The 27,771-nt window shown below is 32.1% G+C and overlaps 4 protein-coding genes across 4 annotated transcripts; all 4 read right to left on the bottom strand.

Moving 5' to 3' along the window:
* Nucleotides 1-1,485: 1,485 nt before the first annotated feature.
* On the bottom strand, nt 1,486-3,232 carry LOC106100527 (gamma-interferon-inducible lysosomal thiol reductase-like). Its single transcript, XM_013279399.1, has 5 exons — nt 3,013-3,232; nt 2,861-2,934; nt 2,536-2,709; nt 2,283-2,456; nt 1,486-1,730 (listed from the first exon to the last, which is right to left on the bottom strand). The coding sequence occupies exons 1-5, from the start codon at nt 3,068-3,070 to the stop codon at nt 1,509-1,511; spliced, it is 702 nt and encodes a 233-aa protein (XP_013134853.1). The 5' UTR covers nt 3,071-3,232; the 3' UTR covers nt 1,486-1,508.
* A 302-nt stretch (nt 3,233-3,534) lies between these two features.
* On the bottom strand, nt 3,535-5,389 carry LOC106100526 (gamma-interferon-inducible-lysosomal thiol reductase-like). Its single transcript, XM_013279398.1, has 5 exons — nt 5,292-5,389; nt 4,844-4,926; nt 4,617-4,769; nt 4,207-4,392; nt 3,535-3,805 (listed from the first exon to the last, which is right to left on the bottom strand). The coding sequence occupies exons 1-5, from the start codon at nt 5,365-5,367 to the stop codon at nt 3,581-3,583; spliced, it is 723 nt and encodes a 240-aa protein (XP_013134852.1). The 5' UTR covers nt 5,368-5,389; the 3' UTR covers nt 3,535-3,580.
* A 665-nt stretch (nt 5,390-6,054) lies between these two features.
* On the bottom strand, nt 6,055-8,040 carry LOC106100494 (gamma-interferon-inducible lysosomal thiol reductase-like). Its single transcript, XM_013279360.1, has 5 exons — nt 7,871-8,040; nt 7,224-7,297; nt 7,003-7,155; nt 6,583-6,753; nt 6,055-6,318 (listed from the first exon to the last, which is right to left on the bottom strand). Exons 1-5 carry the CDS (start codon nt 7,947-7,949, stop codon nt 6,073-6,075), a joined length of 723 nt encoding a protein of 240 aa, XP_013134814.1. The 5' UTR covers nt 7,950-8,040; the 3' UTR covers nt 6,055-6,072.
* A 4,113-nt stretch (nt 8,041-12,153) lies between these two features.
* On the bottom strand, nt 12,154-14,320 carry LOC106100493 (gamma-interferon-inducible lysosomal thiol reductase-like). The gene is made up of 5 exons (XM_013279359.1): nt 14,218-14,320; nt 14,074-14,153; nt 13,697-13,855; nt 13,138-13,326; nt 12,154-12,747 (listed from the first exon to the last, which is right to left on the bottom strand). The coding sequence occupies exons 1-5, from the start codon at nt 14,288-14,290 to the stop codon at nt 12,514-12,516; spliced, it is 735 nt and encodes a 244-aa protein (XP_013134813.1). The 5' UTR covers nt 14,291-14,320; the 3' UTR covers nt 12,154-12,513.
* Between the last annotated feature and the right edge of the window lie 13,451 nt (nt 14,321-27,771).

Here is a 27,771-nt window from a genome sequence, read left to right on the forward strand (position 1 = left end):
TTTTTATTCTTCAATTAATTGTATATTAACAGCTCATTTTAATTTGTTAAGTAAGAATGGTAAAGGACAGCTTTATTGCTGTTAATAGGACGCCGGTGTCTGTGTAATTGTAAGAATGGTGTTTAAAGTTGTTAGCGTCCGTCCCGCTAAGACTGTAGTTGAAATAATTGGCCCTTTGAGTATTTGTAACATTGTTCGAGCTATGTTCCGAGAATTAATTAGTTTGATTCCAAAGGGAGCCGGTTGAACTTAATAATTCAAACAGAAGCAGTCTAGTCTATGCCCTATACAGCAAAAATTAACATATATATTTGTTTTATTATTAACTTGTCGATGTCTGTATTACAAGTTTTGTGGTTTAAATATTTGTATTTTCAATAATTGTGTTAACAAACGCGTTGTTTATTCCACACTATAAAGTCTACTAAAAGAATAGGTCCATTACTGCATGTTTCCAGGTACTAACGCTCGCCTCGTAGCAGTGGGCTTTTAAAATTTATTGTTTCTTCTTTAAAACAGTCGTAATAATTTACGAGCATGAACGCACTGGACTCTTAGTCATAAGAAATGAATATTTGAAATGTTTACATTATGAATCACTATAACGTGTTCTGTTTAATTCTGTTCATGTTAATCTCGAAATTTCTTCTGATGTTGTAATAAAATTGGATATTGTGTTTCAACGGAAACAAGCGTTTAAAGTGTTTTTATTTCAAGAAATGTGTGGACGAATGTTCCAAATAGAATCAATAATGTTGACTTTTTAATTTAATTTAGATGTAGACCCCTTCTAATATTGTAACTGCAATAATTTCCAATCGAAATAATGCATATTTGGAGACATTAACTGACAAAGAAAAATAACTACTGTCCAAAAAAGGAATGAAAACGTTTTAAAACAGATTTTTGTTGAAAGACTTAATTCACTGTTAATTCAAACTAATTTCAATGAAATAATATTAGGTTCTCTAAGGTTTATTTTTAAATTAAATACGGTCAAATAACTATACAAACTATGCGAAAATCCTTTTTGCATAACAGTAGAAAGAGTTTTTTTTTTATCAGAGAGGTACAAATTAAAAGATTCCGCATGGCTTGCAAGCTTGTGACTACCGAGATAAAGCGCCTGGTTTACAAGTGCTTTTATGTCTGCCCCGTCTTGTGAACGTGTCTATAAATTTGCAGGCGCATAAGTAGCAATGCTTTTATCTTGCAGGATAAAACATCACGAATCGAACAATTTAAAAAAAAAAACACATTGTAAGTTTACTACAATGTATAATTTTATATTTTATTACTCCTGTCATGGTATTGCTAAAGAAATAAGAGTGAAATAGTGCTGGTAATGTCTATTAGATGCTATGATTTTATATTGTATCTACCAATATTGTATATTATAGATCTCATTTTACTGTGAGACTCCAGAGTCGTAACAATTTTGCCAAATCTCCGCGATTGTTTTGAAACTCTGTTGCTTATAAATATTTAAAGACAATTGAAAATCACGGTTAAAATATCTTGCATTCGGTTGGAGGTGTTTTAAGGATGGAGCAAATGTCAGCTATCAAGTTGGTACCATTACTTCGTACTCCATTAATCAGGATGTGAGGTACATATGAAAATTTCGTCATCTTCGTCCGCTGTCCGTAATAATTGTGCAAGAAAATACCGGTTTGATTGCTCGCACATTCTTTGATTGTTTTGACGTTTAATGCTAACGCCCTACCGCACTGAAAACATCATTAAAATTATTCATAGTCATTAATTTACACATATTAAAAGTGACTTTAATAATCCTTGTACTAACTCAAAAAAGCTGATGCTAGAAAATATTAGAAAACGGAAGTAATAGTGGGGGTAGTTTCATAAAAGACTTTCAAGGAGGAGTACAATCACTCAGGAGCTCAGTGCATTTTTAGTCGTCACCACAAAAGGTTCGCTATATTTAGGTAGTTCCGTTTGCGTTTGTTATAAAGTAATTAACAAGTATTGCTCATATGACCGTTCGTCTATTATTTAAAAAAAAGTCATTTGTATCGAAATATCTAACTTTAATATTAGAAAAACGAACTAAAAAAAACATACAGACGAATTGAGTACATCCTTCTTTTGGAAAGTCTGTCAAAAATAAAATTTTGTTGGGTTCAATTCCACCTACTCACCAAGATATAGCAAATAAATCTTCACACAGTGTTGGGTATAACTTGCAATAGGAGTTACATTGACAGATGTTTTGACTAATTATTTGTTGCAAATAATCAAACTTCGGGATTCATTTTTACCTTATCCGCAGCTGTATCATCAGAACCTTGTCCCGTGTGATCGTAGTCCATTAGACATGCATTAAACACATGTGCGTTTTTCTCTGTCGGAAATATATTCAACGCACACGCATGTAACTTGTTGCCGTAACATTCTAAGGGGCCATGATGACATCTAAACGTATAATATTCCGGCTAAAATACAAATAACATTACGTCAGATTTATGAGTATTCTGGTAAATAATTCTGTTTTTAAAATGAAGTTAAACTTACGGAATCTACAACTTTAGTAGTGGCCTTCCCGTATGGTATTAAGCGTACATCTAAATATGGTTCCAATAATTCATAGGCAGCGGTTAGTTGCGTAGTGAAGAAGTCTCTGGAATCTTCGCATAAACTCTCGTAATATACTACCACGTACACTGTTTCTAAAGGCCGTGCAGTGAGCTGAAAAATGCATTCCAGTGATATCAAAAAGTAAAACAAGTTCTGCGCTATCTCAAAATATTCAGAAAAGTTCTATAACTGTTTTAATAGCACTTTTTTTCTTAAATAATCATTTTAATTATTAAATAAATGTTGACCTCTCATGACTTACGCTACTTCTTCTGTAAGACTTCAAATGCAACAATTTGTTGTATTGTAACAGTCGATCCGATGGCTTAATTACATCTGCGAAAGGCAAATATTTATTGCAATATAATTAAAATATGTTCATTCATTATACGTAAAATTAAAGTTTCTTCTTACCTAAACTTCCAACAATTAATTGTCCAAAAAACAATACGATTATAAAAGCAAAAGACATCGTATTAACATTTATAAAAGTAGAAAACTATGTAAATGTTTTAGTCAGGTAATGCCTGTTTGTGCCATTAGAGCAGCAGCACTGTTAAATGCATTAAGCTTTTATAAAACGTGCTGCATTTGATAAGGGACCGTGACTGAATGAATTTTATTTAATTCTTCACCGTATACGGCATAATTAAATTCTCTCTATCGCTTGACTTGCGCGTAAAGGCATAACCAATGTAATATTTTTTTTAAATAAACTGCATATAATGTGATGTAATACAATAATAAATATTGTTAATAAACATTATGGCTGTTTTATTGTTAGAAAAATATATAGATATATAGGTCCTTGTGAATTTTTGGATTCATTGATTCGATTTTAAGTTTCAAAAATATTTTTAAATTCGTTAGACACTTATCGAGTTAGTAAAATCATTCTTAAATACATCGGTTTGATTTGAAAAATAAAATAATGTAAATATTCAGATTTAGTAATTATTTTTACATATAAATGTCTAAACGTTCAGTGCAGCTTGCCGCAAACGACAGGAGGTTTGTTGAAAGCGGCGCATACGTTGCGCATCAGGTTCTCGCCCTTGTAAGGTCGCCCGTTGATTAGGACGTACGGCACGTTTCTGTAATTCACCTTTGTGCTTTCATCGCCGAAAAATTTAAACAGTTCATCGCCTGTACTGGATTTAGCACACTCTTTTATCGATGCAGTATCCACTTTATATGTTTTGCCACACTGAAATATAATTTTTAATTCATATTGCCATTATTTTTTTAATTTTTCGCGAAAAACTTGCGGCAAATCAACTAACTGAGCCCTCCCGTCCTGTACCTATTAAACTCCGGGAAATAATAACAGTTCACATATTAAAACTGAGTTTCCAATGGAAGACTTTAGGTACCTTATTACGATTCATATATATATCCACAAACTTATACCAATATTATAAAGATGAATTTATCTATTTTTGTAAGTATAGTAAGTATCAAAAACTACTGGCCGATTTAAAAAAATAAATTCAGCATTTAAAAGCTACATTATCAAGGAGTAGCTTCATCAGGTCGTTTTTTATTATTTTTTTATCTTAATGCGGACAGAGTCGTTAGCAACAGCTAGTAATCGATACCACCACTTACTACGTCAGCGGAGTGGTCATCAGAGCCATGACTGTGACCTTTAAGGCTCATCATGCACGTGTTAAATACCAAAGCTTGAGTCCTGTTGCCCATCAGAGCGAGGGTGCAAGCGTGCAGTTTGTTGCCGTAACACTCCTCGGGACCGTGCTGACATTTGAACTCCACATGCCCTTGATGATTTACTACCTAATGGTTAAAATATCTTTCTCGAGTTATAGTGGTACATTATCGCCGTTAGTAGTGAAAATTATATAAAATAAATATAAGCTACAGTTTCACAGGGTTTTTGTGGTACTTCTTTGATTGTCAGATGCTTACAAACTATTGTATTATTTTCACCGGGTCAGAGAAGTTTGTCGAACTGTGTTCGTGAAAGAACTGTCAGTAGTTTTAATAATTAGATACTATACTTGCGCGTTTCCAAATGGATACGTCATAACCCTTATATTATTGTTTAATTTTTGTACAACCGGCATTAATATGTGTTTGTGGAACGTTTTACATTCTGGGCTTAAAGATTCGTAGAACACTTGGATCACTACTCTCTCCTTTGACCGGAAAGTCTAGAACATAGTTATGAAATGATGTTATCTTTCGACTAGTTTCAAGAATGATTTTGCAAAATTTTTTTCATCACCTGCTCCAGTGGACTTATTGCATCGCCGTCTAGAAATTTTAATGCTTCTTCGGTTTCATTGAATTTATTTGATGTATCAAAATCTGTAAGCATATCTTATTTCGGTATTAATGTTTTAAAAGCCGCCTATGTTTAAAACTTTTGCAGTCCATCAAGATGAGAAAAGTACCGCATTCGGCATCGTGCTCAGGCATGATAGATACGATCTCCTTCAACTCATCTTGAGGAGAAAAGTTGCCGGTAAAAGGAGTGTTGGTCGTCGAAAGAAATCGTGGTTACGGAACATCCAAGAGTGGACAGGAATTGCGAGTATCGCCCAAGTATTTCGCCTCGCAAGAGATGAGAGTTAAAGGAAGACTGACCGCCAGCCTTCGCTAGTCGGAGAGGTAAGATGCCAGAAGAAGAAGAAAAGCCGCCTAGATGTCAATGTTACTGAACTCATACTTACAATGCTTATGACGTCTAGCGTATATTAAATTAATTAAAAAATATATGATTAAACATCGGAAAAATATTGGAATCATGTTGACATATTTATTGCGTCACTTTGACAATATTGTTTTAGTCAATTTTGGTATTATTTTAAGTGTTGTCACTCATAATGTTGAAAATGTAAAATTCAAAGCACCATATGTTGCTTGTTTAAATTTTTTTTGTGTCTAAAGAGGTTTAAATAAGTCTACCGAAGGGAGAGAATTTAAAGACTTTGAGCACGGCGTTAGAAATCAGAGTGTTAAGTAACTATGTTTATTGTTTAAATTAAAAGATGTACTTCTAATGTGTTTCCTATAGCCTATTAACAACTTTCGTTTTTAATTTTAAGGTTCATATATTTATCATATGCTATCTTGCTATCTTGCTTCTTACATTCTTACTTATCTTACAAAAGCGGAAGTCTAGATGGATGGATGGATGTTTGTTAGAGTTTAAAGCCTAAAGTGCTCGATGAATCTCGATGAAATTTGGCATAGATGTAAAGATAAGTCTGGAATAACACAAAGGACATTTACTTTTTTTTTAATTCCACGCAGACGTAGTCGCGGGTGAAAGCTAGTAGTTAATATTATAAATACGAAAGGATCGATGTATGGTAGTTTCTAAGTAACACCGAGACGGTTATTCCGACTTGAATGTTGTGACAAAATACTTACAGGCATAGCTCATAGTCTAATTACTGTTGTTTTTTAAATATGGACATAAATAAAGAATAATTTTCTACTTAAATTCGTTTATTCTTCATCATTTTCGCTGTTGATTACCTCTACACAAGGAGGGGGAGGTACTTTAAAGGTTTTACAGACTTTAAATACGAAGTTAAATCTTGCTCTGTGTTCTCCATTGATTCGGAGATAAGGAACGTAGCTGTAGTGTCCATCGCTGCTTTCATCGCCGTAGTATTTGAGAAGCTGTGTACCTTTCTCGCCCTTCGCGCACTCTTTTATGGCAACAGCATCCACATTCTGTTCTTTTCCACACTGAAATGTTTTAAAATAAAAAATGAGTAAATGATAATACCATAAATTTTGACGAAAATACATTTTCATTCATATTTAATTGAAATGTTAGTATGCAGCTTACCTACTCTGTAGGCAACACGAGCTCAAACAGCAATTGCTTATACCGTTTAAAAACATCTTATAGAAATCGAATTCATGTCAAGGCCTCGTAGAATACAATATGCGTGAATGCAGAATATCAATGTTATCCACAATTATAATAAAGAGATTGAGTATACTAACCGCATCTGCATCGCTATCATCTGAATAACCGTTCATCAAACATGAGTTGAAGACCAAGGCTTGAGTCTTGTTCTCCAGCAGGTCTAAGGCACACGCGTGCAGTTTGTTGCCGTAGCACTCAGCCGTGCCGTGCTGGCAGTCGAACACGTACGATCCATTAACTTTGTTAGTCTGAAATTAATTGTAGTTATTGAAAGGTTATATCTATACCTATAACGATGGGCTTCTAATGTCGAAACACCTACACAAAACAGAATAGAGTGCGTTGTATTATAATACCAAAATGTAATTGACATATCAGGTTGGTTTCCTGATTATGTTAAAATTTAAATCTCTTTTTTTTGAAGAAATCTGTACATGTCTAATATATTTCTGTTTTAGACTAAAGATAATATATACTACAAAGTTAAAATGGCTTACCCAAGCGTTACCGTAGGGATATGTCCGAACGTCCAAGTATTCACCAAGTTTTCCTACCATAGGTACAAAAACTTCAGTATAGAATCGCATGCAGAAAGGACACAAGCATTCGTAGTAAAATTGTATCAATACTTTTTCTTGAACATTGTCGGCCTGAAAATTATAATACGATTAATCAATAATCTATTAAGAGATCAATATCTACACAAACTTACCATTACCTTTTCTGTGATAATGCTCGAATCATTGTTTATCGATGTACTATTAATTTTATCTAAATCTTTCACAGCATTATCTGTTAGAAAATAAATTTTATAAATTAATTTATTTCCTGCATGAAAATTTTGAATTATTGTTGAGAAGTTCTGAACAAGACGAAAAACAAAGTTGCCGTCCTAAACACACAGTAAAATTTGTTGGTAAGCCTGGAATGGATTGTGAGAAAGGTGACAAGATTAAGAAGAAAGAAACGAGACTACAATGATGAGTAATAGATCGATTTGGAAAACGAAGACTTGGTGCGCCGGTCTCTTATAGTGTGATAAGGTCAGTGGGGTGATGATACATTCGTCGTAGACTTTCTAAGAGCGGGCACACATCTTTGACTAAATAATCACACAATTGTTTGTCGATTGTTGCGCAGCCAAATTCAACTGTTTAGTTGCACAACTAAATATCGAGTAGTGAGCACACCTCCACATGCTAGTAGGAATTAAAACAAGACTAAACAGTTGTGCGAACGCTTAGTTTCAGGTGTGCACACGCTCTAAGTAAGATGAACATAAATACGAAAGATTATTCATCTTGACAACACTGAATTATTTTTAGAAGAATTTATACCTCAAAACAAATTCAATCCTGAACTTACTCAGTTGATTTGTACTTGGTAACGCACTACACTCACAGCTAAGATAAACAAAACATAACAAGTATATAAAAATAGACATATTTAAATAATAAAATAAGATAAAATATTTGCAACAATTATATGTATTGTGAGAGATGTTTTCCCATCCACGGACAGTTATTGACTGTAGTATCGTGTTATCCCAACTGCTTTTAATATTTTTGCTATCACATCGCCGGAATTACCAATGCAACGATTGTTTATTGTTTGGCATTTGATAACGAATTAGATTGGATAGCGTGGTTTTGCGGGGAACACAGTGATGTCGTAGAGCTAACCCATGATGCCGACAAGCTGGAGAGGAATGCTCCCAAACTTTGCTTCAGGGCCAGCAAGATAGATATGGTTAGAGGTGCATTCTCTCCAAACGCACGTGATAAGAGGCTTTAAAACAGTAAATATGTTGCAATCAATAGCTTCAGGCTAGTAAAACGAGGTATTTAATTGTCTTAAGTTGGACTAAAGGGTAAGTTCAAGGGGTTCATATTCTATTCACTTCCTTCTCACTGTTTTATTATCAAATTAGTGTTCTGTTCAGAATGAAGCTTACACACCTGTTACTAATACTAGAATGTGTTTCAACTTAACGTCGTTTGATTTTCTTGATAATTTGTATTTCACCTGTACTATTTGTTTAGTTTTAAATTCACACTGAGAAACAGCAAGAATTAAATGTAGTGTTAACATTTTTTGTTAATGATTATGAAGATGATGAAATGACAGACACGATTAACTATTTCGTTTAATAATAATATTTTCGTTCAAACAGGGATCTTCACAAGTTCTTAATAATTTCCTTATTTTATGGCTGTTTAAATTTCGGCTCTAGGCCTGTCATGATTCGGTCCAGTAATGTTTTTGCAGTGTTAACATTGTCTCTGATTGTCTGCGTCATGTTGAGAACCGGCTCTCCGTTGATCAACAAGTATGGAATTTCATTATAATGAACCTTTTTACTTTCGTCGCCAAAATATTTAAGAAGTATTGAGCCAAGACTACTTTTTGCGCATTGTTTTATGGGTCCAGGTAACACATTCATTTCCTGACTGCACTGCAATTATTAAAAATAATTTAATATAAAAAAAATAACCCTTTTATACTATCGAAATTATCATTAGCCTGCTTTATCCGACTTAAAATTTAAATTCCTAAATAGTCAGACAAGGGGAACACGTAATTTTAAGATAAAATTACCTAACATTTACAGATAAATTGTGCAATATTTCATAAGAATGTATTTGACCTCTTGTAACTGTAAACTCTATTTAAGTATCACTTATTTACCTCATCTACTGCAGTATCATTAGAATTATTGTTGATCAAGCAGAAGTTGAATAACATGGCTTCTTTTTTGTTGCTAAATAAATATAAGGTGCAAGCATGTAGCTTGTTGCCGTAACATTCCTTTGGACCGTGCTCGCATTTGAATGTGTAACTCCGCCCGTATCTATATGTCTGAAATTAATATTTTTATAGCAAGCATATTACTAATAGTTCTGAATATTCGACATGATAACATGGTTAATTTACTTATAACAACGCTATGCTGTCTTCTTACAGCATTGTGGCTGCATCTTTTTAGACTCTACATGTGTATGCTGCTCTTCCATCTTTATCAGCCGTCATATCTGAATCAACTCCTTTCTTAAGCATATCCTCTTTCACACAATCCACCTATACTTTCTTCGGTCTTCCTCTTCGTTTGTAGCCATCCACATTCATTCTTAACACTCTCTGGTTTATGTCCCCATCGTCCCGTCGCATAACATGTCCATACCACGCTAACCCTTTGCTTCTTGTCACACCACACATCCATCTTAACATACGCATCTCAGCCACATGCAATCTCCTTTTCTAACATTCAGATCCATACAATACGACAGGTCTTATGATGGACTTGTAGATCTGTCCCTTAAGCTTAAGAGGTATTCGTTTCATAAATATCGTTACAGTATATAGCCGTTATTTTTTTTATTTTACCTGTGCAAATCCATAAGGATATGTTTCAACTGATAAACGAGGATCTTGACTCCTTATCATAGGGTGAACGATAAAGGTATATGCTAGCCAGCTGCCGAAAGACAGTGATTCGTAATAGAATTGTACACGAAACTCTACCTCGGAACTGACCTGAAAATGATTGTTTTTTTATATAACTAAAGTACTTGGGTTCTAAGCGTATGTGCTGGAATCTTAAAAAAAATAGTTCACCTCCCCTAAGTAGGATAAAAACTCTTTCTGTGATTCTCTTCTTTAGTTAATGGCCAGAGATGACTTCGCTATTATGGCACATACTTTGTCACCCTATACTAAAAAAAATTTACTAAGCTGTATGTTTATGCTAAGATATGGTTTACCATTTGTATTTTGCTAATTCAATTAATGGTAAAGAGTTAAATTTACATCATTACCTCATCTGAAGAACTTAGATATTCGTCTGTAGATTTCTCATCGATATATAATCTTGTATCTATTTCATAACCCTGCTCATCTGCTTAAATAATATCAAAAAGTGAATACAATGCAGTTAAAAATTTGAGAAATGTTTATTTCATAAGAAAATGGGAACTTACTTGCTATCTCGTCATTCGGCATACTCATCACAGAGTTCTGACAGATAAAATAAAATAACAATAAAAAACATTTTGACATATTTAAGTAGTTAATGAAATTAAATTGTATTTTTAATTATGGATTGTATTTCGAAACAGTAGTCTTGTGATTGTCAGTTAATAATATGAATCAAAGCTTTTTAAATGCTTTTGTAACTACGTTTTTAGAAAACCTGACATATTTCTATATCATTATGAATTGCTTTCGAATTCATTTTGATAAAGAAATAACTTATTTAATGTTAGCTTGCATTACATTGATAACATGGAATGTTTTTGGAAATCCAGCAACTACTTTATTGTTTTTTTTTTTTCAAGTAACGCATAACTGAAGACTGATTTGAAAAATCATGTACTAAAGAATTTTATCAAAACGAAAAAGTAATGAACGTATTTTTACAAATTCTAATATGTTAACGATAAATTAGTTCAAAAAGAATGTTTTCATTAAATGCATGGATCGGAATAGCAAAAATTCTATTGTTGCAGCATAGAAATTCTGCAAAATTGCAACATAATTAACATATTTATTTGAAATGTTAGTAATTAAATATATATTTGATTTTTTCTATACAGATTGAGTATCGCAGGACGATACGATGGTAAAATGTAGGTCACCATCAGAATGAAAATTTCGGGAAATCCTTGTTTGTGAAACTGTAAAAATAAACGAACAAAACATTGCTTGTTTATTCCTGTTTCAATTCAGCAGGACAAAAAGTACTGAATGAACGTTTTTGTAACATGGGTACATTTTGAAAAAATATTCAGCTATTACAAAGGTAAACAAAAATACACGATTTTTTATAACTCGAAATGTAGGGCATTTTTAAGTAAGACACATTTTTTTGTTTTAAATTCCTTATTTTAGTTTTATTTGTGTTTTTTTTTATTTCACTTTAAACAACAAATTACCGAAAGTATTATTTTCATTAAATTATTTTTCTAATAAAAATCACCTAAAACAGATTTAGTACAACAGATTAAAAGTTTCTATGTTAGAAGTTAATGGATTTGATAACTGTTCGTTTGATAATCGTTGAAATCGATCTCCTATTTGAGCAGATATGGAAAGATAAAAGCAACTATTATTATACTATTAGGAAAATAATGAATAATAATAAAACAAGAATTACAATCAAATTTAAAATTGACTTTACTGTTTATACAGAAGCTTCCAATATTTCAATGTTTAATTCGACTAATTATTATTTTATATCCTTATCTTATTTAGCTTTATTATATTATAATAATAATGAAGTAAACATGATAAATGTCACGGATTACGCGTGCGGTTTTGCCCATAGTTAAAACCTAGAATTAATAATTCAAATGACTAAACTATTTCCTTTGATATTTTTAAACACGAAATCCGATGTTTCGTTGAGTACAAATACTTAGAATTTTAAAAATATCCATACTATAGTAGGGTGGTTCAAGAGGGTTCAGGTCGGGAATGTACAGAGGTGCATTTTAGATGGCGAAGCTTTAGTACTTTTCGTTTTTATATAAAACCATCATCAACAATCATTATACACCGTAGTTATCAATTACTACAAAATAAAACACAAAAATTATTTTACGGTTGTAATTTTTATTGCAGGAGTAAAACGTATCCTAGATAGTCATAATATATTGTGAATTTAATCGTGAATTTTTAATGGCTTAACAATTGTTCACGGGCACTATTGCTATCTCTGTTATCTTCTTGAGAATGAGAGGAATGACAATAAAGTCGTAGTACAGACAGTGGAGACTCATACTAACGTTACCTCTTCACGACAATCCCAATAATCTGCGACGCGGAGAGATCACACCGAATACTCAGACATGATTATCATTTTGAGCACCGACTCAAATGCTCAGTAAAATTTTAAATATGCACTATTACATGTTTTGGTATTTTGTAGTACGTTTTGATGATATCGGTTAAAATATTAAATTGATTATAGTAATAAAGTAAAAGTATAGATGGCTTCCTATTATTCGTCATTACTTAACGCTTTCCGTATCTTTGCAAGGTGGTGGTGGGTTGACGAAAACACTGCAGATATCCTTTATTAAGTCTCCTCTGTCATTCACACGTCCTTGGACCAGGATGTATGGAACGTAATGGAAATTCGCCTTTTTGCTTTCGTCACCATAGTATTTTAAAAGTTCATCGCCTTTGTTACCTTTTGCGCATTCTTTGATTTTGTTTGAATCTACATTTAGTTCTGTACCACACTGAAAAAAAAAGTTGTATACTGAAGAAGACGTCGCTGGTTAACTTTTTTATTACTGATCGATAAATTCATTAACTGTAAGGATGTAATAATTTCTATTATGTTGCAAGACTTACATCATACTAATATTATAAATGCGAAAGTTTAGATGGATGTATGGATGTTTCTTAGAGTTTGTAGCTTAAACGGCTGAACTGATCTTGATAAAATTTGGTACAGACATAGAGGATTGTCTGAAAGATCACATTGGATAGTCACTTTTGTTTTTTTAATTCTACGCGGACAATTAATGTTGCTAAAAAAAATTAAATATACGTTTTGTATGTAATGCTGTTTGGAGTTCAATAGTGCTGCCTTTAATCGCAGGTCATCGACCTGAGAACGTACTTACTGCGTCAGCGGCCTTATCATCTGAACCGCGAGTGTTTTTTCTCCGGGTCATCAAACATGAGTTGAAGATTAACGCTTCAGTTTTATTCTGCAATAAATCTAAAGCACATGCGTGCAGCTTGTTGCCGTAGCATTCAGCAGGACCGTGTTGGCATTCAATTTTGTATTTACCATTCTCATCAATGATTGTCTGAAATCATAGGATAATGTTGCACATACCAATAGAAAATACGTAAAATAATAAATAAGGAAAATAAGATAACCATTGATTCAAAAAGTAATTAAAATGCCAAGATCTAAAGGTTATCAGTTTCTCATACTTTATCTCAGTTTATATCGACTATTTAATAACTGTTGCATCGTCAGAATATTACATTATTTTGAAGATAATAACGTTAATTTTGTGTAGAAGGCTGCTTGTAAAAAATCAGTGGACAGTGGATTTTATGATCAGATTTACTTTCCAACTGCCAGTAGTGTTATAATGAAAGGAGTTTATAAATCAATTTAAAAATAGTAAATATGATTCAACCGTTCGTCTATTTTAAAACAAAGCATACCTTAGCATTCCCATAAGGATATGTTCTGATGTCTATATATTGTCCCAGAGTTTCTATGACCGTTTTCAGTTCCCCAGTAAAAAATTGTACACAGAAGGGACAAAAACTCTCGTAGTACACTTGAAGGAGTACTGTATCATTTTCTTTAGAGAATTTTACCTGAAACATTTGTACAAACATTATGTTTTAAGTAGTTTTCGTCCGCGACTCCGTCCTCGTGCAGTATCCTCTACATCTATGTCAAATTTCACTGAGGTCCGTTTAGCAATTTAGGCTACAAACATCTATCCATCCATCTAAACTTTCGCATTTAAAATATTAGTAAGATCGTAAATTTTACTGTAATCAGAAGTCAATCAAATTAAAAATGTCATTACCTGTTCCAGAAAATCCAACAAATCGAATACTCGAAGTTTATCAGGCTCCGTTTCGTTTAAGTCATTTCTTGTAACATCATCTGTTGAATTAATTAATTATTATTAAAAAAAATTAAAACCAACAAAATACATTTTGTTACTTACTTAAATCTTCAATCCGAGCGCTGACCAAATTATTAACAAATAAACCAACTAAGAAATAGATAACTATCATCATGTCAATACACAAACACACTATTCGAGTGACCGTTGCTTACTACATTAATAAGTGTAAATAATGGATTGTTTATATTGAAGACTTCTGTTCATTGTTTACTAATTTGTTACCGTGATTTCATTTAAAACATTACTAATATTTTCTTCAAAGTTTTTCATTAATCGTTCCCATTGTGCATGAATAAGTTCACTAACTAATTTTAGTTTATATCGTACAAACATATTTTAATACTAGTTATATTATTATGTAAAATTTTTCAGTAACATAAATATGATAATGATTGTTATTTTAACTACGGAAAAATAAATTCTTGTTAATAGTAATGTGCATATTAGTTTTTATTTAATATGTTTTAAATTCCAACCATAACTAAGTTTCCTTGTATCACTTGTACTAATTTCCTAAAAATACCTCTAGTTTTAAGTCTAATAGACGCTTACAATTTAGAATTTAATAATACGTGAAGTATAAATTCCACTTTTTTATGTTTATGGATGTAGCATTAATAATTCCTTTAGAGTTTCGTGTTGAAGACCCTCCGGCGACGCGCTAATCGCTTTACTTGCAAGTTAAGGACTAACATTTTTATGTTTTCCGTATAACATCGCCTTCCAGAAAACTGAAATACCATTTAGTTGTCAAGGCTTGTTAATATTTTAGGCTTTGGAATTATCAAGCTGTAGTTAGTAAGGCGCGAGTATGGTTGAAAATTTTGAGAGTGGAAATTCCTATGACAAATTTACAGCAGTTTATTAATGGCTAGTTGTTGCTCGTGATTTCGTTCGGTGAAATTAAAAAATTATAAAAAAGATAGCCTATGTCACTCACTGATAACGTAGAATTTCTGTAATCGGCACAACAGTTTTTGAGTTTTTTCAATACATAAAAAATGTAAATCTTTCCTCTTTATAATATTAAGTAACTATAGATACTTGTTGGTAGTACAAGAGGTAGGCTATTATTGGTGCATATATAAAGTGAACATAAACCAATCAAGCTGATTAATAATTACAATTACTTTTTCTTGTTTCTTTTTTTTATGACAAAATCCAGCTACTTTGGAGTGCTGATTAGAATACATTTTCAGTGGACCGTAAATCAGATTAAGTATAAAGTAAATATTATAAGTTAAAAATCTTAATTGGGTCACGGCTTGCGTGATGTTGGCTTGAGACTTGTTGTTGAAGCTTACTTTGTGGTTCACAGGCTACAATTTCTACACGTTCTTTGTTATTCCCATGCAATTATAATTACAGACAAAAAATACATTGTAAATACATTTAAAAATTTTATTTACTTCTACCCAGGTATTTCTTTGGGTAATATTTCTTCTGCCTTACAAATTTACGTCCAGTATTTATTAATGTTAAAATTGCAATGAAAACATTTCTCTTTTAATTCAAGAGTCAAGGTAAATTTCTACTAAACATGGAAAAATAAATAAAACACCTTAAGATTTAATTAGACTAGTACTGTGAAATCTATTCAGCGTTTCTTTAACATTCTGCCAACACTTGTGGTGCGCGTAAGTGGGCGAAGTAGAGCGCTATAATGAATTACGTGTCACCGCACTTCAGCTCAATAACTTCGTAATACTCAGGTTTTCAATTTATGAATGCTAACGAAAGTAGTTTCATCTTTGAATAAATATAATAAAAATGAACGCTTGAGCAATAGCAATATCACATTTCGTGGTCAAACATTTGGGTTATTTGTTGAATTAGAAATTACTTTCAAGATGTGGGATGATTTATTTTTGCAATTATTTCTATATTATACTTGAATTACTTAACAACAGACGATTCAAATAATGCCAATCAATATATCTCAGGTCTTTAACCTAGTCCTATTATGAACCACTTTTATTCATATTTATGCAATGAATAATTTTCTATCCAATGAAAGTTGAGCGCAGCTTATCCCCATGAGTGGATAATCTTAGACAGCCCTCTGCCAGACTCCGACCGCTCACCACAATATTGAGGTCGAGATATCCTTATAGTTAACTTTTGCTACAGTGATAGAGAAATTTAGAATCAAAGTCTATTGCTGTAAATGGTGTGGGTGCATCAACAAAAAAATAATAACATTAATGTAGATGACTACGAGGTAGAGGACCCAAAAAAGCATAAAGAGTAAGAAGGAAGTAAATTGGTATATGACGCCTTATACACAGATCTTACAGATCCATGAAAATTACTGCACACTATGTCCATATGGACTTACAATTACAATTAATAGTAATAAAGTTATAAATGACATTAAATTGACCTTTTGTTGTTATAAATTTGACAAAATATTTTAACATTATGAAATTTGTTGTGAAAGGCACAACTCCTTTGAGGAATCTATTTCTCATTTTGCTTTTCGACATGTGTTGCAACAAAGCTCACAACTTGCCAATTCTCTTTGTATCTTTCTTTTTGTTCGTCGATTTTGATTTTTATATTTTGCAGTGAATTCTCTTTTTCTTATGTAGTTAACTTTAAATTCAATGTTTGAACATAACTTGAAGTTTTTCAATGTATAACTTTAAACTGTCAGTGTTTTTACAAATATAATTTTTCCAAGAGCTAAAAATATCCAACTCTGGTAAGAAACCCGTGTCTTACGACCATTATATTTAAACTTTTTTGGCCTAATAATTACTACAACGAGATATCTTTTGTCTTAGAATGCATTGTAGTGTATTCTTTCACTCCAATCTTCATACTACTCATGTAGTCGGCCAAAGTTGAACATGTTATATTGCAATGTATGTCGTAAGATTATTAAATATTGTGTTATAACCGAGATAAAGATATCAATTAAAATTATGTTTATACACAACATTAAGATATATTTATATTATATTGCACATTATTGCGTAACGGAAATACTGAATGCTGATAAAACGAAAGGTTTATTTACATTTATTTAGTTTACTCCTTTAGGCACTTTTTAGAAAATCAAGATCGAAGTTTCCAATGATAAAAACCTGTAAAAAAACAAGTTGTTAAAAATATGTTTGGCCAAATAAAACGGACAGTACATTTTTTTTTGTTATGTAGCAAAGTTCATCTGAATGCTGTCTATTTTAGCTCTAATTACGTGTTTATGCTAATCGTTATCGGGACTTAAGTGATTTCATCCCAGCAGGTCAGACACTTCTTAAGTTTAACGCCCCAGACTAGAGACGGGATAAAACTAAGTTCACCGTACTCTTATAATCCTAATGCAATTGTTGACATAGAAATGTGAAATATTCATTTTTTAAACATAAGATATTTCATCAATTTATAGTTAAAAACCTTTATAAATAACAAATGTATAATTCCCATTTACAAGCAACTTATTTTGTCTTCGTTTATTAATTATTATAAGTGAAATGTAAATGAAACCTGAAAAATTAAACACTAAAAACTTGTATTATCTGTGCTAAGAACTAAGTAAGTAAATGAGAGAGTCCTAAAGAGAATAAGTGTAAGCGTTTTTTAATATCACCCTGGGGTCGTGGAGTTTGCACATCGAGCTACGGGGTGGTCGACCGTTTGTAAGCAATAACCTTTTGTCGATCCAACGAGACATTGTATTAAAGCCCACCTTTGAAAAAATATATTAATTCGTACTTCTTACAAATTATAACTGCGAAAGTTTATGTTAGAATAGATGTTTATTAGAAGGTATCTCCTAAAGGATTGAATGGATCTCCATGAAATGGCTGCTATTTCTGCTTAACCACTTTTTTATTCGTACAAACGGAGACGGGGGAGATAGTTAATATCTTTGTGATATCAATTTTAAAAATGTCTACACTATTTTTTTATAATTATGTCTATTTGGTGTCACCAAACCAGTGATCGTTCGGCTTCGAAATCCAAAAAGAAATGAATCTAAAGCCTACCATCGGGCCAGCAATTTAGTCAGACATTGATGCATAGATTAAAAAAAAAGATTCATTTAATTTCATTCGTATGTACTTTGTGTGCATAATAATCATAAGAGGTCATAAATAAAAATTAAATATTGTTCGAAGAAAAGACAATTACAATGCAGACATAAAAGTGCAAGGACATAACATGCGACAGGAATTAGCGAAAGGCGAGGGGTGAGCAGGGTCGTTACATTTTGAGAGTAAAAAAGGTTTTCTTTGTTACCGTCATTGTCCCGTCTTCATTATGAAAGTTAAATAAACGAGTCCAAAATTATGCTGAGAATCTTAAGAGTAGGTAAGTAATGGGTGACGTTTTTCATTTCTTTTTAAAGCCTAAAGACTTGTAGTACAAGAATGAGTGACACTGTCGAATATTTTTTTTTTCATAAAGTGGTTTGTATAAAAAAATGATTGATTTTTATACAAACTAGTTTGTAAACATACATATATAGTACCGAAATTTCTACATAAAAAATTATTTAACATTAGTATATCGGCAGTGAAAATTCAAATGGTATTTGCAACCATGAATGCATTACAGTCAATAGGTCAGGAGACTAAGCGTCTTGAAGGATTGGCATGTAATAATCCAATTACAATATCCTAGCACTTAACCTAATAACTAGTGTCTTACTATTAGTGCTTAATCGTAGTCTTTTTTTTAAACAAGCAGCCTTTGTACTCGCCAAAAAAGCGAGGCGCTACAATTTTTCACAGTATTTTATGAATCATAAAAAAAAGAAATAAAACCCGGGTTAATTGTTTACATACAGAGCTATTTAAAAAAAAAACACTCAAAATATAAAATAAAACCTTCAGCAAAGTATTTATTTCCTTCAATAAATTATCTTTCAAAATACTGTAATTGAAATATTGTACAAGTGATGAGGTAATAAGAATTTATGATTTTTCTTCTTCAGTACAAAGAGAACATTATGAGAAAATAATGCCAAAAGTATTATCATAAATAACGATTTTATATGATATCGTGCAGAGGAAAATTTACTTTTAGTATAACACTTACCGCGCCTGAGACCACATTAAGTGATAATTACTTAGATAAGTAATATTTTTTTCATATAATAACATACATTCTACATGCTATATTATAGTGATTTAGTTTATCTTCATAAGACAATCTACACTAATATTATAAAGAGGAAAAACTTTTAGTTTTGTTTGTATTGAAATAACTCAAAAACTACGTGGCCGATTTCTAAAATCCTTTCACCATTAAAAATCTACATTATCAGCAAATGACATAGGCTATAATTTTTAAATTTCACACGGGCAAAGTCGCGAGCAATAGGTAGTATACAATAATATCAATTCAATTTTCGTTAAAATAATAACAAAACGATTATTTGCAATTATAAATGACCTATAACGTTACTACGAGTACACCTTGTCCATAATGGTTATGTCGGGTGTGTTATGTAAAGTCTTTTTTTAAACATATTCTAGTTTTATTAAGGCTCCGCTTTGACACTCAAAACAAGCCGAAGCGAGCTGCGACGCCCGCGGCGTATTACGTGAAGACTCTTTCACACTCCTGAATGACTTGCCTCACTCTATTTTCAATCTCTTTGAATAGAGGTCGTGACGTAGATCACGTAGTCTGCGTATATTTGTTTAAAGCTTTAAAGAAACTTTCAATTTAGCTTAAATCAACTTTAACAATTGATAGTTGGACAATGTTAAAAAACGTCTTAGTTTTTAATATTTTGTAGCATTACAAGTGTAGTCAAATGAAGGGTCATATTAGATATCTTCTTCGTTAGTTTTACCAAAATGCTATAGTTAAGTGACAGCTATTATTAAGTTTTAAATGTCACCGTGGATTATTTCTAATAATAACTAAGTCTTCAATTATCATACATAAAGTCCTTACATCACTAGAAAATTTAAAGCAGCTTAGCTACATGCATTAAAAATGTATGATAAGATCTTTTAGAAAAATAACCGAATTTTAGGCAAAGAAAATAAAAAAATAAAAGGAAACATAAAACTTCGTACTCAAGGCAGGGATTGACAGATAGTAAAAGTCTTCACATGTCGTAAAACTTGGTGCGTGAGAGTATTCACTTGTCGTTATTTTATAGTTGTACGAATTTTTATTATAAAGAGTTAAGGGTTCGCGTTTGTTTCATATGAAACGTTTGTCGGAAATATTAAAAAAAATCACTATTTTACCATTTTGTACTTTATCATATTAAACATTATAGAGGATAAGAAGTAGTAGAGGGAGTGAATGGATAGAGGAGGGAAGTTGAGCGAGGCGATGAGATGACAGCCCAATAATGCAGTTAGATATGCCATACCAATGGGTGGTTGACACGGAGACTGCGAGGACGCCCGAACCCCCCATCGCCGTAGATCGCCATCGGGTAGTTTCAGTAGTGTTAAAACTCATGGATGATAGTCAACTTTCTGATGATATCAAGACCGAGTAACCTGGAAGAAACTAACAAGAAAAGCTGTCTTATCATCATGGTATATACCTGAATACCAGACTTTTAATACAGGTAGTTTAAGAGCTTTTTCACGAAGTTTTTTTTATAATATAAGGTGGCAAACAAGCAAGCGGCTACCTGAATCCACCGAAATGGAAAGCGACCGCTGCCCTTGAACATCCGCAATTGCAGATGCCTTGCCTGCCCTTAATTGATGGAGGAGAAGACGCACATAAAGAGGACATTTCCCCTTCCTATGCCTCCTCCTCCTCCACCGTCAAATCTACTTTACCTTCCCATCCTTGCCTCTTAAGAAAAGGGTGGAAAGTGAAAGGGACTAAAATTAGTTATAGTATAATTGGATTTAAAAAGTACGCACTTGTATGAGAGACAAAAACAAAGAACGTTGAACGATTTGCTTGATCCGACTCAAATATCAAAAGTTGAACTCTGTGAAATCTGCCAGCTTTTAGTAAAATTGCAATATGAAGCGGAAATCCGCTTATTCCGTACGCTGAAAGTACTTATTGTAATCCTTGAAACCTTTTGTGTTCACCTCCCAAAGGAATATTATCATAAAATTAAAGGCAAAAATAATTATTTTCGGTCAATTAAATAAAATAGCTGCCAGTTACATAAAGTTTAACAACAACATTATTCTTGTTGATATTTTTAATCTGTATTTAAAGGATGATTCAAACGAATATGCAATTAAGTTGTCAAATAAGAAAATAAGAAAAGATCTTCTACATTTACACTTTAGATATTATAATGATATTTTTAAACAGTGTTTAGCGTATAATTGAAATATAACATCGTTATTTGGAAAAGTTCGTAAAAATATATTGTAGTTTTTAATAATTATTAACTGTATTAACATGAGCAGGGTTTAATTTTAGTCCTTCAAAGTGCGATCGAGCTAAGTTTGGAGTGGTGTTAGTGAGCGAGCTAAGCAAAGAGTTTTCGGAGTTAGTTTAACAGGTTTTGGTAAAGTGCATCGTATATATTTAATTATTTCTGCAGCTTATTGCTTGTTCATATAAGTTTGACGTTAAGTCATAGACAACACTATTAAGCATCCAAAGTAAACTAGGCGATGTGTTTAGAATCACTTTTGTAGATACCTTCGAAACTCATATACTGACAAAGTAGATAATATGCTTGCTTCCTTGTACTAACAACAAAAGCACTTCTATGCAATTTTTTTTTAAATGGCTTTACGGTTTCAGTAAAACATACATAAAGAGTTGACCTTGTTACAATTTGAATTTCTATTTTTTTCAATTTCATTTTAAATACATTTTTGGGTCATTTTTATTAAAGATTCTTGTGAATAACTAAAACATTTCACTATATTTTGGTTAGACGGTTTAATAACGTATATTGGGAGCTGATCTAAATACAGCTGAATAAACTACAGCGAATATTACCATCTGTTACCTCAAATGTGGTTTTGATCCTTCGTTATAAACAGCTTTATAAATTGCTTTCAAAATTAATTAATCTAAATGGGCCAAGAAAAATTATTGTTCTATTGTATTAACGTATTTCTATCTAGATAATTGAAGATAGGAATTGTATTATTGACTATTGAACGTGCAGTTGTGTTACATGAAAAACAATCATCCCTAGTTATTCTCAGAATCGAGCTCCCGGCATCGGTATTAAAGCATAAAAATCGTCACAGTATATTGCAAAAGAAACAAATTATCTGCTATTTTTCATTATGAAATTGAGACGTAAGGAAAAAGTCGTTAGAGAAGTCACGAAGAATTAATATCCGGTACGTTCCAGATATGTTTCCTTTACTGAGTTGTTAATGTAATATTGTTACAGACATATGATATTAAATAACTTTACTTTTAAATATACTAAAATATTGTCATAAACATTGACAAAATGGCAATTTCATATATAACAACCAAAATAAACCTCGAGTAAGTAAATATTCCTTTTATCAATTGCATTTCTAATAGAATGTTGTATTCTAAAACAACAATAACAAAAGCAAAGCAAAATAATTCAGTTTTCAATCTACGGGATAGATTCATGGAATGTGTAAACACGAAGCGGGATTTTGCGATTTAATAGAAATATTGAATTGTCTGAAACGTTCGCCAAATTGATGTAGAACATTAATCTATATGCTCGCGTTTACGTCTTGAGTTTCTATTATCCACTACATATTTCATACGAACGGATACGAGCAATTTGCTGGCGTGTTTACTTACGAATTTTGTTGAGGTAAGTTATTTTTAAGAAACATGTTCCAAAAAACGTATATTTTCGGTGTCTGTTAAGTCGACAATCCTGTTGTTAACAATGTTTAACAAAATAATCATTGTAATGACATCGACAGAAACACGAAAATTATTTGCGAATACAATCTAAAGACCACATGAATACACCAACGGCGTTTTTTAGTATTAACAGATTTTTTTTTCAATTTATATTTGCATCCAGGAGGCCTGTCTGACTTGATAGCCTTAAATTTATAAACAGCAAAACGGATGAAGCCATTTTATTTAAAAAAAAATCGCAGACAGCCGACAGCGGGACGCGACGCGGCTTCCCATTACGCGACGAATATTCCGCTATTGAAAATATTTCAATTTATAGAGATGTGCTTGTAAAATGTTGTCTATATTACATCAATTTCTTCAAATTATAGAGACTAGTCTGGACAGGATTTTATATATTAACCTCTCGTTTACTCTGTGGATTTTTGCTATTGTGCAATGGCGTTTACCTGTAGGAAAAAAACCATAAATGCGAAATAAGTGGTAGTTAATAAGAAAATGTCTTAGCGTAAAAAGAAATAAGGAGAACGTAATAAGTATGCAACCTTTAAAATAAGATGCTATTGGCATACTGACAAGCTTTTATATTTATAACTTACTTCAAGTAGTTTATAATCTGAACTAATATTATAAAGAGGAAAGATTTGGATTTTTGTATGTACGGAAATAACTCAAAAACTACATGAACGATTTCAAAAATTCTTGCACCATTAAAAATCTATTGTATCACTGAATAACATAGACTACATATTTTTTTAAATATCTCGTGGGCGAAGTCGCGAGCAATAGCTAGTTAAATATATAAACGATAATTATCAATAATGGAAGCATTATTTGCTAATAAAAAGTTTCACTTAATTTCCTTCAGTTTTTAATTAAAATATTGCTGCAATGTTACTAAGCTTATGATACATTTTAGTATGCAACCTTTAATTAGAGCGGGTAATGTTTCCGCCTTCACAAAAGCCTGGCGAGGGGTGAATAGAGATGCGAGTACAATGGCTACCAACTAATGGCCATGTCTCGTCACATATTACATTCCCCTCCTTTAAACCAAGTTTATACCAATAATAACTGCAGTATTATAAATTTAAAGCTGTGCTTAGCTGGTTTTGATAAAAATTTGCAGAATAAAAAATAATGGTACCAATAGTTTTAAAAAATAAGGATTAAAAAACTCCAAAGTTTAATTGTTTTTTTTTTAATAGAAACAAATATATTTTAAAAAGCAGATAAATTACAGGCAAAGTATAAATAACTATGTTCCTGTTTCTGTGCGTCTCCTCTTCCGTCGATTAAGGGTAGGCCACGTATCGGCAATTGCGGATGTCTATGGGCAGCAGTCGTTTTATCATTTCGGCGGATTCAGGTGGCCGCTTGCTCGTTTGCCAACTTGTAATATTAAAAAAACTAGAGTGAAAGTTCCATCTACTTAACATAAAAGCCTTAATGTTATTTTCCAAAGTAGCTTAAATAGAAAAAAAAAACTGAATTTCAATTTAGATGTTTTGATACACAGCGTCTTTATTTGAAACAACTTGCAAAATTTTAATAAATATGTTCAGCGAATGGAATAAGCGGATTTCACCTTCATATTGCAATTTCACTAAAAGCTTACAGATTTTTGCAGAATTCATCAAACTGCTTTTATTCGGCGCTACATTTTTAATATCCCACTAGGATCGGCCATCGTGTTAATCTCCTTTGTTACTGCGAGATTCCACGGTTAATACACACGTACGGATGTCGTTATTTCTTTCTTTTGCAAAGTGAGTGACAAGGATAACTATGTGTTTTGATACATGTGTTTCAGCAATGGAAATAATTCATTTATGAAGTATCAACCGCTCTCAGAATCGTTTTATGAATGTTTAAACACTCACTTAGTGTCTTTTCTAAATCTTCAGTAAATTTCAGGTAAGACTATATTATATTTTAGTGGCTTTTAGTTGACACATAGAAAGTTAAAACGTTTTTTATACCTAATTGAATAAATAAACGTATTTGTTACAATAAATAAGATTAATTTGAAAGCGGGTAATGGGCGGCGAGTCGAGTTGCCTCTAATGAGATCTCGCTCTAGCTAGCGGATCGCGGCTCGCGGCTCAGCCGTTCGTTTAAAATTGTAACATAATTGAGTTACATTCGCACAATTTACCGGCATTTATGATTGCAAGTGTAATATTAAAATCTTACTAATGTTATAAAAGCGAAATTTAAATGAATGTTTGTTTGATCTTGTAGCCTAAACGCCTGAAAGAACACATACATAGGCCATTCATTTTTCTTTTTTGTTAATTCCACGCGGTCGGAGTCGCAGGCGAAAGCTAGTTAGAAAACAAATGAAAATAATATGATACTACATATCTCAAAAATTGTTCATTTAACTTCTCAATCTTTTACAAACATCTCTCACTAAGCAGAATTTATGCAACAATTATGCTTAGTTTGTATGTGGTTTGACAAGGATTCTATCAAAACGATAAATCGAAACACACATAGTAGTTAAACCAATTATTTGCCTTTGAAATCCGATTGCAGTGCCTTAATTAAAAGGGATTTTCGTTATAAATAATTATTTCGCAGCACTCGGACATACAGCCTTCAATATTATTGACACGGCTGATGCTGAAATTAATATCAAATTATTTTTTGTTATTTATTTTATTAAAGGAAAATATGTTTTATTTTGTAAACCATCATAAGTTCTTACATAGTAATAGTAAATTAGAAAAGGTATTAGTAGTTTACAGTTAGTTATCTTTTTTTAATGCGAATGCGAGGACTCACAACACATTTAGACATATGTATTTTGACAGTGGAAACCCACGGTTACACATTCAATCTGAAAAATGTTCTTCGCTTAATGTGCTAATGATGAAATTTCAACCCAACTTCTGTCCAATTTTTATAACGTCGGCAATAACATAAGAGCTAAGGGAAATGTTAAGCGAAATTTCTTTTTATCATAAACTACATCAATATAATACAAGTTTATTTAGCACTTCAAATTAAAATAAAGCGTTTTTTTTTTATAAAATTTGCATGTCAAAAGATCAAAGGGCGTCAGTTTGCGAGATACTCCCACGTTGTAGCGTGTAGCGTGTTTACCGTGTCACGTCGACTGAGCTTTGCACTGGCCGTTTGATTAAAAGCCATGTTTATTTTACACGATGAAGGGGAAAATAGCCTTTATTTACTAACGTTACTTGATTCACTAAATACTACATAGTTAAAGGATACATTAACCTATACTATTATAAGAAAGCATAAACACACACTTCTTTGTTGCCTAAGATGTCAGCAATTACAGCATATTTTTGAATAATTCGTTCTTTAATAAAATACCCTACACTTACGTCACGCTTTAGGCTATATATTTTCACGCCATTTAAGTTAGGGGTAAATATAAAAACCCTATTGTCGTAAAGAGACCATAAGTTGCTGCCAACATCAAGGAAACAAGATTGCCAAGTTTTGTAATGTCATGCCATTTAGACATTTACAATTGATAATTTCACAAATGTAAATAATGAAATAAATTTATCATGTCGCGGGCAAAAGCTAGTTTAATGTAAATATTGATTTTCATTTGACACCAATTGAATTTTACATTTCTAGCAAAAGTTTCTAGTATCATTAATAGACGAGTTAACTTCGAGACTTAACACAGATTCGATATTGAAATAAAATAAAAATAAAATTCATCGATATTTAAGTAGGATTTGTGAATGAGGCCGCAGTAATTAACATGAAAAACACGAAATAAACATTTAGAATATTACTGTAGCTTTGACAGTCGAAATATTTTTTATAAAACTGTATTGTTTTGTAAAACAGAGACCAAAATTCGTTAGACATTCGGTGGTTTTTTAGTCTCTGCAAAACTAATTTGTTTTTGATGTGTTGTAGAGTGTAAATTACAATCGATATAGTATCTTTTATTTGTTTTTTTTAGGCTCAATCGTATACAGCAAATTTTAGCAATTTTATCAACTTTGAATAGGCATAACGAAGACAGTATTGAAATATAAATTTTTCTATGAATATCTTTATAGTGAGGAATAACGCAATTTGTTTTGCTTGCGCACGGTAACAGTAGCTTGTCAAGACTTTATTACCTCGCAGTACGCCTGTGTCTCTGAGAAAATGGAGTTTTGATATCAATATAGTAGATATCCTGCCAAGTTTAAACAAGAGTGTTCATTTTTATACAGGTAAATTCTCATTTCATTCTATCATACGCGAGATGTCTTTCGTAAAAAAAGAGGAAATTTGACCTCTAGCGTTGTTTAGTGTTAGTTTTAATTAAAATATTTAGTTACTACGTATCTTTGGTATTTATGTTTATAAATTAGATAAGACCAAATTCTCAATTGTTCGCTTACTACTTTATAAAAATGCGTTCTTGGCACTCATAAATAAAAATGAACCGCAGTTTTTGGCAGTCTGTAATGCAACTTATACTTTATTGTTGTCAACTTTATTTCCTTTTCTGGATAAAGTATAATTTACTTTAAGTTCAGAAGTGTTACATAGGAAAGAGATTTCTGTTCTGTGTGAAGTTTAAACTGTGTTATATATAAAAGGAAACATCTATCCAAAGCAGAAATAACTAAGTCTTTAATAGTTCCAGCAGATGCACTAGACTACTTAAAGAAGAATTTTTGCTTTGTTTTATAGTCTGACGAGTTTTACAATCTGCGCGCCGCTAACGCCATCGCCACGGCGCACATTGGGCTGTATCAAGTTGCTCCATAGACAACTTTATCTGATGTTTGAAATGTCTCTTTTTTTTGCTTGAATGTGCTTTGT

This window comes from Papilio polytes, unplaced genomic scaffold (assembly GCF_000836215.1).
Source record: "Papilio polytes unplaced genomic scaffold, Ppol_1.0 DF824047.1, whole genome shotgun sequence".
NCBI lineage: Eukaryota > Metazoa > Arthropoda > Insecta > Lepidoptera > Papilionidae > Papilio > Papilio polytes.